The sequence below is a fragment of the Poecilia latipinna genome, unplaced genomic scaffold, assembly GCF_001443285.1.
Source record: "Poecilia latipinna isolate Pla-1442-1.1 unplaced genomic scaffold, P_latipinna-1.0 Scaffold792, whole genome shotgun sequence".
Taxonomy (NCBI): domain Eukaryota; kingdom Metazoa; phylum Chordata; class Actinopteri; order Cyprinodontiformes; family Poeciliidae; genus Poecilia; species Poecilia latipinna.
In genome coordinates this window covers 49,151-67,453 of record NW_015113408.1, presented here as the reverse complement: position 1 = coordinate 67,453, position 18,303 = coordinate 49,151, and the positions used below count along the sequence as shown (strand labels likewise).

General features: G+C 39.0%; 2 protein-coding genes across 5 annotated transcripts in view; both read right to left on the bottom strand.

The window, feature by feature from the left end:
* Positions 1 to 448: 448 nt before the first annotated feature.
* On the bottom strand, positions 449 to 9,080 carry layna (layilin a). Of its 4 annotated transcripts, XM_015046792.1 has the most exons (9): positions 7,601 to 9,080; positions 7,473 to 7,493; positions 7,057 to 7,354; positions 5,066 to 5,223; positions 4,946 to 4,990; positions 4,790 to 4,852; positions 4,610 to 4,706; positions 2,794 to 3,521; positions 449 to 534 (listed from the first exon to the last, which is right to left on the bottom strand). In XM_015046792.1, exons 1-8 carry the CDS (start codon positions 7,680 to 7,682, stop codon positions 2,822 to 2,824), a joined length of 1,464 nt encoding a protein of 487 aa, XP_014902278.1. In that variant the 5' UTR covers positions 7,683 to 9,080; the 3' UTR covers positions 449 to 534; positions 2,794 to 2,821. The 4 variants fall into 4 exon arrangements, with proteins under 4 accessions (XP_014902278.1, XP_014902277.1, XP_014902279.1 ...); XM_015046791.1 differs by lacking the exon at positions 449 to 534 and having other exon boundaries at positions 867 to 3,521; XM_015046793.1 differs by lacking the exon at positions 449 to 534 and having other exon boundaries at positions 867 to 3,521; positions 7,473 to 7,490.
* Positions 9,081 to 13,670: 4,590 nt separating this feature from the next.
* LOC106956137 (complement factor B-like) overlaps positions 13,671 to 18,303 on the bottom strand; it is a 15,018-nt gene continuing 10,385 nt past the window's right edge. The window contains exons 9-18 of the mRNA XM_015046752.1: positions 17,999 to 18,109; positions 17,145 to 17,279; positions 16,612 to 16,721; positions 16,291 to 16,423; positions 15,999 to 16,137; positions 15,816 to 15,892; positions 14,594 to 14,694; positions 14,391 to 14,520; positions 14,256 to 14,305; positions 13,671 to 14,139 (exon numbers count right to left, since the gene is read on the bottom strand). Coding sequence (XP_014902238.1) covers positions 13,963 to 14,139; positions 14,256 to 14,305; positions 14,391 to 14,520; positions 14,594 to 14,694; positions 15,816 to 15,892; positions 15,999 to 16,137; positions 16,291 to 16,423; positions 16,612 to 16,721; positions 17,145 to 17,279; positions 17,999 to 18,109 — 1,163 coding nt within the window. The 3' untranslated portion in view covers positions 13,671 to 13,962. The remainder of the gene's footprint in view (positions 14,140 to 14,255; positions 14,306 to 14,390; positions 14,521 to 14,593; positions 14,695 to 15,815; positions 15,893 to 15,998; positions 16,138 to 16,290; positions 16,424 to 16,611; positions 16,722 to 17,144; positions 17,280 to 17,998; positions 18,110 to 18,303) is intronic.

Genomic DNA, 18,303 nt, shown 5'->3' with positions numbered 1-18,303 from the left:
AATGAGTGAGGGTGTGTTGTTGATAGGGTTCCTACAGTCTTCTCCTACCAGTGTTTGGGTTTTGCAGGTTCCATCTTTGAAGAGTGATCACTGCAAATATTTCTTCTATAAATCCATGGTAAAGTTTGGTTTTTGTATTTCAAAACTTTCTGCCAAAAATATTGACCAAACGAATCTGGAGAAGTATGAAATTTGGAAACGACAAATGTGTAGGAAAACTGTGTTAATTTAACTTGTGAATAATGTGAATAAAGTCATGATTGACTGTGTGTGCAACTCTGCTTTCTCCTTTTTCTCACACTAAAAAACACTTGATGACCTGAGTGGTTCATTTCTGATCATTTTATTTAAAGATGTTTTCATCTAGCAATCATACAAACTCATCTCACTTGCAGGAGAGTTGTCAAAGGATTACACATTCTAAATAATAGTGAAAACGCATTCTTTCATTCTCTTCGATTTCATGCTGTTATGTATGGCGAGGCTGGAGCCACTTCGTCTGAATTCAGAGCAGGATCCACGTTTGAACTGACTCTGTAGGCAAAGGATAATGATAAATCACACAACAGTTTTGTGAAGTTGTACAATTTAAGGCAGGATCCAAAAACATAATAAACAGTTTAGAGTTTATTCTGAAATGCGTCTGGTTTAAAAAAAATCGTTTTTCAGGCACTGTGAACATTATTCATGACATCAATATCTGTGTGACAATGCAAGGTCTGCATGACAAGTTCATGCAAACAGACTGTTGCACATCTTTTTTTAAAGTTTCTCTTTTAAAGATCCTGAACTTGATCAAATCTAGTTGTTTTTCTTCTTCAAATAGCGTCAGCTGCCTCTGAAAGTTGCATTTTTTTTGTTTTTGCCACTTTTTGTATTAATTGGTGAGCTGTCCCTCTTGATGTGAATGGATCAGATAGACAGGCCCTGAGATATGATTAAGTCTTCATCAGGTTAGCATTCCATCATATCATTACCAAACTGAAAATAGACTTGAAAAGGGGTCCAAATAAGTTGTTTTACTTTTTCCATGCATTGGTTTCTTTTAGAAACTCTCTACCAGCAAGAACTGACATATATTCATATTAGTGAGATGAGATTATGCAGCACAGGAGCAGCTAATCTCAAAGTGAGAGGAGAGATGGATTACAGCGTCACGAGATCCACACTCAGACTTTTTAATCTCTAAACCCCAAATGACCAATGAACTAAAAGAGGTCAGCTGAGGTTGCAAGGAACATACAAAGCTTATACATATTAGGATTGCTGTTTTATGCATCCCATTCTGCAGCACTTGTAATCTCATCTCTAAGGCAGCACAGAATAAAAGATTTTAACAGAATTGATGCTAATAAAACTCAAACAACCCTCATGTTGTGTTATGCAGATGCGCTGACTGTACTGGTGAAGATCCACTCACATCTGGCTGCTGATTGCATTGGGCAACTACTTTCGCATTTCAGATGATAATTATTTGACGATTTAGGCTTTCATAAATTAAAGCCCAAATCGGTTCTGTGAAAAACTATTTCCCCTCTTATGTCTTCTCTTTTAACCATTTCTGACTCTTACCTGTTTTTCTTAATAGAATGAAATTTAATTTCAGAAAAAAGATGACAAGATTAAATACAAAATGCAGTTTTTAAATAATGACCTAAATTCCTGGGGAGGAATTTTGCCCCTTTCGGTCCTAAAGTAGAAAAAATAACCACAAAATATCACACAGCAACACCATGTTTGGGTGTCACCAAATGTCATTTTGATAAAATAACTGTCAGTTTTATGCTAGACGTTAGTTGCACATTTTCTCTTTAATCCACTTCATATTTTCCCAGAAGTCTTGAGGATCAAATTATCATGTATGTTTGACAAACTTGCGACTGGCCTTGTGTCCTGTTTGATCAGCATTGCTGGGTTTTTTGTCTCAGGATTCTGCTTTAAATGCTGTTGTGGGTTCTTTTATGACCTGGAAGAACCATTGAGGCAATCTTGAAGTAGTCTTGGTTCACCACTGTACTATTTTCTTCATTTGTGGATAATGGTTTTCACTGGGATTCGCTGGAGTCCCAATGCTTTAGAAAAAGCTTAGTAGCCCTTTCAAGATCTAAAACTGATAGACGATCTTTTAGCCTACTTCATGTTGTCAAACAGGTTCTACTTGAGTTTCCTCTAAAATTTACTTTAATAATCATGCGTTGGGAAATTTTAACTTCAGCCAATATCTGTGGCAAATCACAGTTGATTCATAAGTTTACAAGTGGAGGTTACTACCTTTTCATAAAACGCTGTGTTCATTTGAGTTGCTTTTTCTATTTATAAATTACCTCACCATGATAAAACGGCATTTTTTTTATTTTCTAGCTACGCAGGTTATCTTTGTCTAATTTAAAACAAAAATTGATCAAACCTGAAAGGGGACAAATAGTTTCCCCAGCACTGTAAACTCTCTTCTGATGCAGGTTTAAGTTGAATTTTAAATCTTCATCAAATTACAAAATCACTACGCAAAAGTGAATCTCATCAGACACACACGACAGGACTTAAAGTATGCATCATCCTGAAAATTATGCATCAGATATGCCAAGATACATGGCAATACACGAAGCTTTAACTATTTAAATGTGTCTGACTGAAATGACCAAACTTCAATATCCATACAACTAACAAAGTAAGGGTTGGAGTAGAAACAAAAGTACTATTTTCAACCTTAGATTAAAAAAAAAACAAAAACAATTAGGTCTTGCACATGCACAAATTTTATCCATTCTTTTATCCCTGTTCAGTCGCTCTTACAGTGGTGTGAGCAGACTCGAGTGAAAAATCAGTATCTCTCTCTTTTTATCCATTCCTGTTCATTGAAGTACCTCCCTCCACTGTCAAGATTCAGGCCATTTCTGTAGCAGTCCAGGTTTGTGTGGAAGGACTTCCGGTTTGCATATGTTCCCAGACTGGTTTGAAACACCTCGTGCCTGCCGCTGGTAACGTACGTCTGGTAGAGGTCAACCTTTCCCGTTTGACCTCCAGCTTTAAGTCTGGTGTCATACAAGTCAGTGCCTGCTCTGATGCTGCTGTCAAATAGGCCGTGATCTCCATACACAGTGCCGCTGTAATGCTCGCTCTTTGTGGTGCGGCGGCCCAGGCTTCTGTCGTAATACTCCCTGTTTTTGGTGCGACCCAGACTGCCGTCGTTCAGCACCCTCTTAGCCGAGCGACCCAAGCTGCTGTCGTAGAAGTCACGGGTGCCCCGACGCCCGAGGCTGAGGTCGTTGAGGTCAAAGTTCAGGAAGTCGCTCTCTGTGCTGGCAAGGGTTACGAAGCCGCTTTCTGTGTCCCTTCCACCAAGGTTGTCATAGTCGCCTGTCGGCGTGTCCGGAGAGGAGCACAAAAAGGAGGTGTTCTTTGTTTGTGGGCGAGCAGAAACCAGGTCATCATCCTTCTGGGAGCGGATGACGTTGTAGACGTCTGTAGTAGTTGGACTGGGTTCTGTTTGGCATACTTCTGATTTCTGTACGTTCCTCCTTCTGTGTCACACACAGAGATAAGGAAAACACCCAAAGTAATAAAGCCTATTCAAAACTGTACTTTTAAAACAATTAAAAGTACAGTTTTGTACTTTTAATTGTACAAATTAAAATTAAAATCATCAACCCAAGATATGCATCAACTTGGGTTGATGTATATTTACTTGTTGGTTAAATATCTTTTTGAATCAGGGTTCTGCAGAATAGTTAGCAGTTGGCAATATCTTACTTGCAGTACACACCAGTCAGATCACAGTTAACTTTTAAGAGTCTATGTAATGCAACACATCAAGCAAAGCTGCACAGTCTGAAATATCTGAGGTGAAAATAAGGCTTTGTCTATGCCAATTATTTCAGAGCTGTTCAGGTTAACATTGTTGAATTGATCTTCACAGTTTTTGGATTTATATCAATTATGATTTTTCAATGTGGGTTGTACACGGTAACTTTTTCTGTCCCATCGTCCAGTTTGGCGTTGGTTGTAATTCAGCATGGACTTATAGAAAAAATAACAACCTAAGGAAATGCACCAATCTGATTTTAGCAGCTGATTGAGCAGTGTTATTTAATAGGGCATTTGCATAAATTCCTAAGATATTTTTTAGGATTTTGGTGTGTTTTCGGATGGTAAAAATCAACTTTTGAAGCTCTATCTAACAGGCTCTCTTTATCCAACTGGAATTAATTTTGCTTGTTTTTGCTGTTTACGTTAGCTGACAACTAATGATAACTCCATCGAACTTATCTCCTCAAACATATTGTAAAAACCTTTCTTCAGAAAATGACATTGAAAAACTATATTGTCTTGCTGTATTGAAGAAAGGTGAGATTATCTTTTTGGGTTTAAGCTTGAAAACTGCTGCAAAAAAGTGTAAGATTTGGAGCTGCACAAGAACAAAAAGGTTTTAAATTCAAAATCTGCGTTAAATTTAAAGTCTGCAAAACGTTGCCTTTTCAATGAAACAAAATCAAAATAGTCCCGTAAACAGGTTTATTATCTTGTACAATTACAAGCACAATATGCATAACTGATTTTTATTTTTATTTTCTGTTGTCTTTTTTTATGCAATTTAGTTTTAGCCTCTCACCGTCTGAGCAGCACTTTGAAGCAGCAAACTCCCATCACTGTCAGAAGCAGCAGGATTAGTGGGATTGTGGGGATGATGACGTAAACTAAATTCATGGCTACAAGACAGAAGCAGATGTTAGAAACTAATATTTTGTGATAGCAGTATAATTTTTGGCAGTAAATGCAGACTTTAAATGACCTGTTCTTCTTTCCTGGTTGTTGTCACTTGGATCCCATGGGAGTGCAGATGGAAGGGAGACATCTGCAACATAATGACGTCTCAGGCTTTGTACATACATGCGCTGCTTAAAGTAGCATAAATGTCCAATATCAGTGTGTTGTCATGTACTTTTACCTTTCTGACTGGAGTTGGGAGACAGAGTGGATGATATTGGCTTTTCTGTGAAGAATATGGAAATACAGAAATTTAGAAATATTCAAAGTGAAACAACAGACAATTTGTTTTCAGCTGTACCTCCTGAGTATTTGCAGATAAAATTGTTCTTGGTTTCGCAGTTGTCATCGTTCCACTGGAACATGTAGAGCCCACCGTGACCGGCTGGAGCCGACGGTTGGTGGTACATCACCACACACACCTCATAGCCGCACGACGGCTCATCAATGTGCCAGTTCCTGAACATACAGTCGGAGCATATTTAGCGTCTTTTAAAAGTATTGATATAGCTCGGACCTTTACGCCTTTGGTCACATTAAAACTAGAGATTTTCATGTAGTTTTGGGGACATTTTCTTGTGATAAATAAATACAAATGTAAGAGATAAATGGGTTCCAAGAACCTACAAATGTCAATTTTGATCAGTTGTCTTCATAACCCAAATGATTGGTAATCGTAATAGTTTTATGATCTACTATGAAAGATGGGCATCAGTTGTGCAGCAGAAACTCGTTTATGTTGAGATAGAAACTTTAGCTTGGAAAAACAAAAGTTTTGAATAAATCTGTTTTGACATTGATTTCCCCCCTCTGATTTCCCTGTTCCCATATTATGCAATCATCTTGTACACTATTTTACCTCAGGATGATTCCCTATAAGTCTTCCAGAATAATTTTAATTTATTCTATATTAGATGAAGTTTGTATAATTCAGCCTAAACCCTGCCTCATAAACCAGACCAACAATGTTTTGGTCATAAAATCCACGTATTCCTTACTTTTGCAAGACACTGAGTTTGAAAATTCTGCTGATCATCTAGGTCAAGAATGAGTCAGTCAAGAATCATTAGAGTAAGTAAAACAAGTTTTATAACCTGTCTCTGGCATGTTTCTCTTTTTGTTGCCAAATTGAACTCACTATTGGCAGCATTACTGGTGTTGTTATCTTGATTAATGACTCCTGCTGTATTTCAATTAGATTTTGATGTGTACCTAATTCAATGGCCACAGAGTGGGTGTAGCTCAGCTGTCTGTGTTTCACCTAATGGAGATGGAGGATATGCACATTTAAATTTATAGAAAGCCTTGAAGGAGTTTGGGTAATTCAGATCTGAAGCTTCTGGGTTCCTACAAAACAAAACTCATCCCGAAATGCTAAAAGCTTTTAAAATGACAGAGCTGTCCAAGTTGATAGACCCGTTTAGAGTTTCACAGAGAGCTGTTCACACCCTTAAAGAAAGAACATAAGAGAGTTTGTTCCAACTATAAAGGATTTGCACTATTCAGGCTCCTGGAGGACCTTTGTGAATTTCATACAGATCTTTACCTTGGTGGAATAGCCAAGAAGTCTGATTGTCCTTTCCACAAGCGTTTAGTGAATCAAAAAATGTCTTTTTTTCCATAGAGACATTTTGTGGAGGATGGTGTGGGAATATGAGGTGCCTGGGGTATTGACTTGAAAAAAGATTAAGCCAAAAAGGCAAAGCTTTCGATTTACCAACTGTCTGCATCTTGACCTTTGTCATGGCATATAGATCATGCCTGAAGGAAGAAGACATAACTGGCTGCAATGAGCTTCCTCAATCATGTGGCCAGGCTCAGGCTTACAAATCAGGGGAGAAAGATTGTCATCTGGGAACTCAAAGTAAAGCAACTACACATTAGAGTCAATTTAAGTAGCTCGGATATCTTATCTTCTTCATTTGGAGGTTTTCTGGTTATGTTGGGAAGGGGAATCTGGGGAAGACCCAGAACCCACTAGAAATTTCATATATGGCCTATGTTCTGGAAACACATTGATTTCCAGGATAGAGAGATGGTTTCCCTTCTGGACCGTTTATTCCTGCAACAAGATCTCAGATAAAGAGAAGACAACAGATGGAGATTCAGGATTCTTTAAAGTAAGGTTTGTGGCGGCTGCTCTGTTGGACCAGACAACACTTTGTTGGGCTGGAATAACGATTGCACTTAACAAAAGTGAAGTGCGTTTGTGATAAAAATGATTCTGTAACTGTGTGGAGCTCATAAAAAAAAAAACCCACGAATGACCCCTGGCGACCCCTCCACTCCTACCTGAACGAGGATTTACTCCCGTCCAGCCAGTAGTACTGAGACGAGCAGTCCGAGCTGCTGTCCTCATGTCCCGGTCTACGCCGGAGACCTATCCAGAAGTCTCCATCCGTGGGACGAAGATCTCTGATGAGCTGCTCTACGACCTCCTGCTCGGACGCAGACTCGATGCTCAGCAGCTGGCCTCCGTCTCGTTTGCAAGCGCTCTCTGCCTCCTCAAAGTTCAACTTCCAGCGCAGCTCTGAGAAATAGGCCAGTTTGTAACAAGGTCTCCCTTTTCCTGTCTTGCACACTCTTTGGCCTGGACAGACACACAAAAAAAGAGACATCAAGTAAACACGTGGGATCTTTCCTTTACTGGTTTCTAACAATGAGGCAAACATATACTGAGATACATGTTGAATATGTTGTCTGTGTACCTCTCGCTTCAAATATGTCTGCTTCAGGAATCAAAGTCCAGTTTAGAGTCCAGAAGCCAAAACAAAACAGATCCTCAGATTAATTCAAATGTTCTTGACTTTGTGTTGTGTTTTTAAGAGTAGCTTACCTGTAATGACGCTCACTGCTGCAGATGGATGAACACAAAAGAGCAGGAGAAAAAAGACAATTATCACCAGGTCCATCTTCATTTACTGTCTTCAGTTTTCTACCAGAACTTCAACTGAAGTTTCGTCCTTTTCATTTCTGTTCATCTGTCAGGCCGTTAAATCGGTTCAAACAAATCCAGGAAGTCCATCTAAATTCCGCAAATGTGTGGAAAAAAAAGTTCTGAAAAGGTTGAAATTAAAAGGCAAAAAGTGATTTATTTTACAAAACGGGGCAAGAGGGACAAGTCTCCTGTTGTAGCTAGTGAAAAGGCTGTGTGTGTGTTTCAGAAGGAGGAGCAGAGAGAGAGAGGAGGAGAAAAAGACTTCATCTTTGGGAGGGGGGCTGTAATCTGTTAAGAGCAGTCTTAATGATAAGAGAAGAGAATACATTGATCGCAGGACATCCAATCGCCCAAGTGGTTCTCATCGTAAATGCTGACAAGAGGCAGATTTCACTCATTCCTTTATTACTTAAGCTTTCGATATTATCATTACAAAAGTGTTACATGAAAACGATCCCTCTTAACTCGATCAGGGATCATTTAAAACGTTATTCCCAGTTCCTCTGGGCTGCAGCGCTCTTACTGGTTGCAAAGCAGCGTAGATCTTTGTTTGACATCTAAGATCTCTATTGAATAAAGAAAAGTAAGGATGAAAGCTGAGAAATGCACTTTACATACTTGGATATATGTGTCCAGGTTTGATTTAGATGCATTACCTCAGTTGGGAAGACATGACTTCACCTTTTCAAATGAAGCCCTCTCTTCTTTGAATCGATAAGCAGAGTGCAAATGCAACAAAAGCAAAATCTGTCTTGAACTGTAGAAGAAGCAATCTGTATTTTAATCAGAAATAATGCTCACCATTATCAGTAACTATTATTAATAGGTGCACTTAGATTACATTTTTTAAGCAGTCATTGCCATATTTAAATCAAAGATAAGAGAAACATTTCTGTACAGTCAGTTTTACAGGAGCTTCTGCTGTAAAACTGAACTCGTCTTTCACTGCAGCAGCTTGATGTCAAGCTGAAAAATTACTAAAAATATGACTTCCAACTGGACTGCATTTAATCAGTTGGGAACTTTTCTTATGTCAAGAACATTTTTTTTTAGAAATAATGTAAAATAAATTGGAGTTAGGCATGTTTCTGATTTATGTATCCCTTTATTAAGTTAAGAAAAGAGTTTTGGTTACTAATCCAGATGTTTTATGTTTTGGGGGAACAAATGTGTTGTTACACATTGTTACATGTTTTGGATCAGATGTTATTTTACTTACCTTTTAAGTAAAGTAAAGTGTAGGCAAGTTGTAAGACAAACCTAAAAATCATCACTGTAATCCTTTTGAATCTTAAGGAATCATTTTGATTTTTATGACGGTTTTAGTCAATTTTACTTGTACGGGAACAGCTGGTGAATTCATCTATCTAACAGTTTTACAACTCTTGTTTTTTAAATGGTTAAATCAGTACTTAGAAAAAGTATAACTTATCAAGCTAAAGTCAAACAGGCTTTTACTTCAGTAAATTTTTAAGGACTTGACACTAAACTTTATCACCAGTTGTAGGAAGATCTTTATGTTTCTCTGATTCCATGTCTGATTACGTTTTCAGTTTCTTTTACAAATTTTAGATAAAATTGTATATTTTAAAGCGAGGTTAACTGATTATTGAAGACAAATTGGGCTTTACCAGATTTTGGTAGTTAATGTGTGTGTCAGCAGTGTGTTAGCTGAAAAATATGCCTGTTCTTCACAAAATGACGAGCTGGTCCAGATTAAAAGACTTTGGCCATTAATTCTCAAGCTGTGCCACAAACTTTCATCTACTGTGTCAGTCTAAATATGCTTTGATCTAACCATTCAATTTTGTCAGGTTGTTTTCTTAGGGTCGCTGTTTCACTGGAAGATAATCTCCAAATTCAGCTAAAGTCATTTGCAGTCTCTTTTGTTGTTCCGTGTTTCTTCCATCCATCTGCCTATTAACTCTGATTGGCTTAAATGTCCATGCTGAAGAAAAGCATCCCAGCAGAATGATGCTGCAACCACCATGTTTCACTGTCATTTGCCATTTTTCACTGTCCTGGTGGCGATGTGTTGATTTTCTTTCTTTTTTTCCAGAGAGATGTTTAGAGTCTGATATATTCTGATTTCTGATCTAACTCTGTTTAAAGTATTTCAGAACTTTCTCGCTGACCTGTCTGCTGTGTTCATTGGTCTTCATGATGATGATTGTTCCTTAATGTTCTCCAACAATCCCTTTAGACCGTCACAGAACAGATTGAATTACACACAGGTGGAATATATTTACTAATTTGGTGACTTCTGAAAACTATTAGTTGCACAAAATCATACTTAAAGGTAATGAGGGAAGAGTGCAAAAGTTTTTTTCATAATCATACACTACTTTGAGTTGGTTCTCAAGAAAACATATTAAGGTTTGGGGGTTTGAAAGTGACACAAAATGTGAAAATAGTCTAATGGGTTTGAATGCTTTTGCTCTTTGTACACACTAGTAAGTCAGAAGTTGTTAAATTTGCATTTTTTGATGTTTAAATTTACCACAAGAATAAAAAAACAGGTCATGAGAGTTCAGGCAAATAAAGTTTCATTGTCTATCTGTGCAATTTCATTTTAAAGTTACAGGATCAGCAAAAAATATGCATGCAATGCATGCAATCTTCTTTTCTAGAGCTCAAAAGAGGGGAAAACGTGTATGCATGCAGTTCCTAATGGCAGCAATTTCTGAAATGGCCTATAAGGTTGATTTAGGGCTCTCAGTGAGACAGATCAGCCAGAGTTTAAACAGCAGGATGCTTCATCAGGAATATGCTGTGTGCGCTAGCAGTGCACAGACGGTGAAGAGAGGAGGGGGGGCTTAGCTGGGCCTGAAATTACCGCCCCCTCATGCACGCTGCTCTATCCAAACACCGCTAATCAGTTTAGGTGTAGATTGATTTCAGAGAAAGCCGAGGGTTCAGCTTCGGTTAAATAGACGGCGGAGAACGAGGCAGCTGCGATCCAGATAGAAAAGAAGACGGAGAGGTTAGCGAGCCCTCAGGAGGGATTCAATAAGCGTAGGACCCTGGTTTAAATTTCCTCCCTGTTTACGGCATCCGAGACCTGAAGAAGCTTTCATTCAATTAAGCCTCTGCCATTCGTCCGTCATCGCACACAGTCTGTCTTCTCCTGTCTCTGCTGCCCTCTCTCATCCCACTGACCTCCTCCCTCTCTCGCCGTTAGAGGGAAACCAGACAAATGTTCCCAGGGGGAAGCAGTACATCATGCCTCTGCTGCTGCTGCACACACACACACACACACACACACACACACACAGAGAGAGAGAGAGAGAAGCAAGGGTTCAGCATTAATATTGAAACATCCAAATTTTCTGTGATACTGCCCGCACCCAATATGCATTAGTACGGAGGTTTGCAAAAGTGTACTTTTTATTATTATAATTATTATTGAAAGCTGGCTGGGTGGTTATGTGGCAAAACAAAATAATTTGAAGCAATGAAATGGCTCCAACCGCAACAAATCATTCTTGATGTAATTGCCTTGTTTGTGTCAGGTTTGTAAAAATACAACAGCTGACAAATTCAGTAACGTTTCATCTCACGGCCATAAAGAGAAAAAGAAAAACCTAATTACACAAAAGAATAACTCTCCACTAAATTTAATTTAAATGATCTGGCCGTGGCACGCGGCCAAACGGAGTGTCCGCATTGCGTACGTCTGCACCGGGAGCTGGAAATGGGGCTTGACTCACTGACCCGGAGGGGGAGTGGGAGGGCGAGCTGGAGAGCTTTATCAGCAAGAGCTGAGCAGCCATAAAAGAGTTTGGATGAAACCTTTTAAGGGCTGGAGCAATTTCTCAAAGTGCTCCGTTTTTTCATTTTCAATTTTGGAAAAGACAGAATTATTTAAGAATTGCTCATTTGGAATGGAGAAACTATTTGTTAGAAAGTTCTGTCATATAACAGAAAATACCTTTCTATATGGATAAAAGATAAGCTGTCTGTTAACTTGAATATATTGAGAAAATAGAAGTAAAAGCTCCGTTGTTCAGTGATCAAGTTGTAGGAACAAAATGTTTATAAAGGCCCTGACAAAGATAAAAATCTAAATTCAAACTACAACAAAAGCAGTATAAAAAAACATTAGGTTGTTACTATGTTACAAAATATGAACATTGTTTTCTATATTGTTTATAAAGCATTTTGTAGTTCTTTTAATTTGTTTTATTTAGAATTTTAAGTCGCCTTAATGGTGAGATTGTTCAAGATTTAAACAATCCCAGGTTTACATCAGCATGCATCAAAATCAGTTTCCAAATCAAAATCTAAAACTAATGTTCCAGATTATTTCAAACAATTTATTGAAACCAAGATGAGACTTTTAAATTGATCGGGGTCTTGCTTAATTTAATAAGATTCTAATGAAGACGTGTCAGAGTCTGGTCCACATTGCTGGCAGTAAGTCGGGCTCGTTTCCGGTGAGAGTTGGACTCCGCCAAGGCTGCCCTTTGTCACCGATTCTGTTCATTACCTTCATGGACAGAATTTCTAGGCGCAGCCGAGGTGTTGAGGGGATCCGTTTTGGTGGCCTTAGGATCGCATCTCTGCTTTTTGCGGATGATGTGGTCCTTTTGGCTTCATCGGAACGTGATCTGCGGCTCTCACTGGAGCGGTTCGCGGCCAAGTGTGAAGCGGCTGGAATGAGGCTCAGTGCCTCCAAATCCGAGGCCATGGTCTTGAGCCGGAAAAGGGTAGAGTGCCTTCTCCGGGTCAGGGGGGTCATCCTGCCTCAAGTGGAGGAGTTTAAGTATCTGGGGATCTTGTTCACGAATGAGGGAAGAAGGGAGCGGGAGATCAACAGGCGGATTGGGGCAGCATCTGCTGTGAAGCGGGCGCTGTACCGGTCCGTCGTGGTGAAGAGAGAGCTGAGTCAAAAAGCGAAGCTCTTGATTTACCGGTCGATCTTCGTTCCCACCCTCATCTATGGTCATGAGCTTTGGGTCATGACCGAAACAACGAGGTCCCGGATACAAGGGGCCGAAATGGGTTTCCTCCGCAGGGTGGCTGGGCTCTCCCTTAGAGATGAGAAGCTTGGTCATCCGGGAGGGACTCAGAGTAGAGCCGCTGCTCCTCTACGTCGAGAGGAGCCAGTTGAGGTGGCTCGGGCATCTGGTCAGGATGCCTCCTGGACGCCTCCCTGGTGAGGTGTTCCGGGCACGTCCCACCGGGAGGAGGCCCCGAGGAAGACCCAGGACACGCTGGAGGGACAATGTCTCTCGGCTGGCCTGGGAACGCCTTGGAGTTCCCCCGGAGGAGCTGGAAGAAGTGGCTGGGGAGAGGGAAGTCTGGGCCTCCCTTAAGAAGCTGCTCCCCCGCGACCCGACCCCGGATAAGCGGAAGAAAATGGATGGATGGTTGGATGGATGGATAAAGACGAACCTTGACTGATCACCACATAAAAACACATAAACACATGTTCTTAAGTCAATAAGACTTTTCTGAAATAACTGTACCAATTTTGTCTGAATCATCCTCAGAGTCAGCACTGGCAGTTTGTGGGTCATGTCCCTTTGCTCTACTTTGGCTGCTTCTCTTGTTGACTCTTCTGCTGTTGGGTCATGCAAGGACTCAGATTTGGTTGGTCATTTGTGGGAACTGATGTCTATTTGTTAGTTTGCCTTGGAAAGTCATGATTTGTGCAACATCTGATAAAAATTAACTGTCTCCCTCTGGCCATTTGGGGCATGTGACACACTCAAATGAAAAAGTGACAGATGATTGTTTCCATTTAGTATTTTAAAGCCTGGTAAATGAAAGTAAAAAGCTGAAGCTGAGTGCTGACTCTTGAGCATTCACTATTTGCTTAAAAAATAACCACTTTAGTTTTGTTTTTCAGCTGAAGAAAGTTATGGCAAATCCTGCAGGTGATTTATCTCAGCTCCAAAAAATAATCACCTTTTGATGTGAAGAATGAGAAAACCCAACTTTCTATAATCAAAACGACAACAGGTAAAATGCCATGACAGCTTTAATCCGAGATAGAGTTATTTTCCAGATTATCTGCATCTTTGAAACAGCAGAACATACATTAAAACCGGATCTGATGCACACATAATCCTTCATTCATGGTTAACAGAGGGAACATTTTGACGATTTACTTTCAAACGTTACATAAACACTGAATGCCTGTCATGTGGGGTACAACCAAAAGGTCAGAGTCTGAAAAGAGAGCAAATGTGTGAGTTTAAAATGCCTTAAGTGAACATTTTATGTTATGATCCAGTTATAGCGTGCAGTTACGTTCAGTTTTTCAGAAATGTCAGTGGTGTGTAGTCTTGATTATCATCTCCAAGGTTCTTAGAAAGAAAAGGGATCATTCTAAACAGATTGATATGGAAATCTCTGGACTCATCATTGGACTCAACCAGACCGCCCGTGGAGCTGCACAGTGGGTGCGTTCCCCAGCTGACCACTCCAATCTGTGAAGAAGAAACAAATCTGTCATCTCAGTTACTACTTTGACTGACCTGTTCTTTTTACTCCATGTTTATGACGATAAATAACTTTAACACGTTTGCTGCACACAGCTCTTTACCTGGATTGTCCGCTGGTTGAAGTTCTTGAACACAGCACCGCCAGAATCCCCTGTACCGACAATTTTCCATAGACAGAGTTACCAAACCGGACCACCATTGTTAATCATGTTGAAAAGTGACTAGAGCACACCCACCTGTGCATGCTATGTGATCTCTGTACCCAACCCGACCGCCGGTGCACAAGAAGTTATCGGTCACAGGAACCCTTTCGTCTTTTGTGGTGATTCCCGGTGCCGCAAGTGCTTTTTTGATGCACAAATCTCTCTGCAAAATACCATCCAAGCATCAGAGAAACATAACGCTGGCAAACAAAGCGTCTCATTTATATAAAACTTACGTTTTCTCCAAGCTTGGCGAAGACGGTTTTTTCCGCTACCAGTGGGTGCTTCCTTGTTAGGAAACCGAGTTGCTCACGGTAACTCTTTAACAGGACCTGCTCTGTTAATTCAGAACACAATAATTCGTAAGCGGCCTCCACTTTGACTCAAATGATAACTTGACAATCTTCCGCTATAAAACATTTTCTAAATCTATAAAACGCCTTGCTCCATGACACCACACTTTGGAAGTGTACAACCTGACCAGGACAAAAATCACCTAAAAGTTATCACATTTCTTTTCATGATGGCTTTGCAGCTCGTGATAATGATGTGTCAGTAAATAAGTTTCTTTTGTTGTTTTAGTTGAGATATTTTGAATCAAAAAGTGATGTGGAAACTACATGCAGCCTAAACAATCAGGATGCCGATAAGAAGCAAAAGGTGCATCTCCACACCGGTAATAAAAAACTGTTTTTGTATTATTATTATTATTATTATTATTATTATTATTATTATTATTATTATTATTATTATTATTATTATTATTATTATTATTTTGCAGCAAAGTGATGACAAATTCTGTTCACTTTGTTAAATTTGTAAGAAAAAATACATTTATCTAAGCTCCTTTTTGTTGTGGTAGCTTTTTAGAAGTCATTTCTTGATTTCTTGAGATCAACACATATTTGTATGACTTGCTTGGGTGTTATGTGCTCATGTGTTACCTATTTTGAAGAATGTCTAAGAGATCAGATAATTTTGTCTCTGAAAAGCACTTAGCCAATCAGCTTTACTTACTTCCTCCCTTGGTGAAATAAGTTTTACTTACCACATGAAGACATAAGATTTTTTTATTTGTCATTATGTTTCTAGAACATAATGAAATTGGAGTGGTACCCTCAGTAATAAATAGATAAATAAATAAAGTCTTAATCAGTCCATAGGCTGCAGGAAACGGGTGTGAGTGTGTGAAAGATCTACTTGTTCCCATGGTGGATGTTGGTTCGATATTTCAACTTAATGTTTTCCCTCCTTTTGCAAACTATTTTGTGAATTGGCTCAGTCCCTTCTTTTGATTTTCATGGTGTAGCACAAGGAAGCTGGGTGTGTGCGGTGTTGCCTTGAAATGCATCTGCAGGCATATCTCCATTTAACTAGTTATCATCATCATCTAATCATAAAGTGTTAATGCCTGATTTCAAGTGTACATAGCAGAGCACAGGAGCCAAACCACCAGACCTTGTTGCCTGCATGTCGACTCGCCAACCAGGTTGAGAGCCTCGCTGGTCTCCTGGGTGCAGGGTATGCATATTGGTCTGAAAGAAATTCAGGTTTTTGAAGCATGTATGTGAAAATTGCTATATCAATAAAAAAAAAATTCCAACTGCAGCCACATTATTTAAAGACAAAGATGTTAAATACCTCACAGAGTCAGAGATCTGCACTGATTCTTTCAGTCGAATAATGGCCAAGTCATAGTCATAAAACTCGGTCACGCCTTCTTTGACTTTGGCCGTGATGTTATACTGTGGGTGCAGCGTGAAATTTTTCACTTTTTTCTCTGCATAAAGATTAAGCACGTGCCATGATTAATTATACAGACTGATTATTATAATAATCTATAATAAATGTCTTATGCTGCAGCTGCATATTAAATGGTGATAAAATAGAAGCTTGTTTTGTCAAACTGAGAAGGAAAGTCATCGATATTTACCACTGCTGCCCAGTCCATCTTCAATTTCAACTACTATATTCTCTGGCAAATCACCAAAGGTGAAGCAATGAGCAGCGGTCAGGACAAAGTCCGGCGACACCAGTGAGCCGATGCAAGTTTTTGCTTTTTGTCCCTGAAGTTGTACAGAACAGACAGTGGAGAAAACGTATGCTGTTAAACCAACATGACTTTTTGCTGAAATAAAGATGTAACTTAACTCTAACAGAACCATAAATAAATGGTGCTGCAACAAATATATTTCATAGCATTTTAATGCCATTTTGCTGTACGATTAATTAACTAAATTGTAGAATTATTCACCTTGTTAATAATAAACGCCAACCATGGAAACATTTTCCTTGTGCTTTCTTTATCTCCCGTGGTATCATAGTCCCTGTGCAGGCCACACATACCTACAACTTCGCTTTCATCTGCAATAAGCAGAACAAACAAGAAACTCAAATACATGGTTAGAGTAAACGGTAAACAAACGGACAGTATAAAGAAATTAAAAATAAATATTTAAAATGTAAAGGAAATAAAATTAAAAAAAAGTTTAGAGCCTATTGCATTAAATGAAATGGCTTCACTCAGGTCCACTGAGGTGCTTCATCACATCCACCCCCATCAGAAGAAAACAGCTCTCTTCCTGACTACTTTGGGAAACTAGAGAACCATTCAGAGCCCCATTTAAGATCACTTACCTCCCCTGAGCTAAATTAGCGCTAAATGAAGAATTACGGGAACTATACCAGAAGACACACACGCAGACACGCACACACACACACCACAGCTGAAGAAAAAAAAACAAAACAAAGGTTTTATACAGCTTTCCCTTTTCAAAGACAACTCACCAATTATTAAATCAAAGGTCTCCTTTAATTCGACGATCTTTGACATCCTGAAGTAATGATCTCCTCCTGTTCCTACAGTGAGGGGCTGCAGGTCGTCGTCAAAGATGTCATTCCCAATGGCGAAGATATAGATATCTGTAAAACGGTGTTACTTTGTAAGTTCGTGTTTCTTTTACATTGCAAAAAGTAAAGCGCCCTGCAAAAGTATTCGTACCCCTTTAGCATTTTTTTATTTGATCACATCAAATAAATGTAAGTGTATTTTCATGAGATTTTACGCACCAATTCAAAATAGTGCATGATTGTGAAATTGTACAAAGTGGTACACTGTTTTAAATCCTTCTCTTTTTTTAATTACAAATGAATATCTAGAAATTGCTCAAACATGTAATTCAGCCTCCCTGGGTCGATAATATTTACTAGTGCGATGAACAAACATGCATTAGTGCATAATTTTGAAGAGAATTATGTATGGGTTTCATTTTTTTCATATTTTTTAAAGCATCATGGAAAGGTATTTTTTTAGAAGACACTGAGCAGCTTGATTGATGGAAGAAGGAAAATATAGAGCCTATATTATAGACCAATCTTTGAGGAAAACCTGTTAGAAGGTGAAAGTATTGACTCAAGAAGGGTTGAATACAAATGCAAGCAACCCTTTTCAGTTTTGAATTTATTAAAGATTTCAAAACCTGTGAACACTAAGCACTATTTTTTGGTTAATCAATCAAATAAAATCCCTATAAGATACACAGAAGTTTTAGCTGAAACTTCATAGAGCAACAATAACATGTCTAGATCACCCATGTCACAATATTTAAAGTAGATTGGAAGATACTGAAAACTAAACTTACCAAGAAAGTCATCTCTTGCGCCGACTTGGTTCTCCACAGTGTGATTCATATAGACTGTGTTCTTTATTCTGGCAACAGTGGGCTGAGGAGAACCACCCATGTTATACGCACCTGTGGAAAAGGTGTTGCTTGTAAAATATGTGTGAAAACATATCTTCTTTTAACGTTGTTGCGGATTTACAAAATTAACAAGAAAAGCAACATAGAAATATCAGCAACAAAATCAGATGTCCAAATTAGGTAACACTTTATTTGACGGGGTGTGCATAAGACTGACATGACACTGTCATAAACATGACATAACA

Excerpts from the sequence above, each read along its gene's own strand:
- layna (XM_015046792.1), bottom strand. The coding sequence starts at position 7,682 with ATGAAGATGGACCTGGTGATAATTGTCTTTTTTCTCCTGCTCTTTTGT. Across the intron at positions 5,224-7,056 it reads GGGAGTAAATCCTCGTTCAG|GAACTGGCACATTGATGAGC; the intron begins GTAGGAGTGGAG and ends CTGTATGTTCAG. Across the intron at positions 4,991-5,065 it reads TATCTGCAAATACTCAGGAG|AAAAGCCAATATCATCCACT; the intron begins GTACAGCTGAAA and ends TATTCTTCACAG.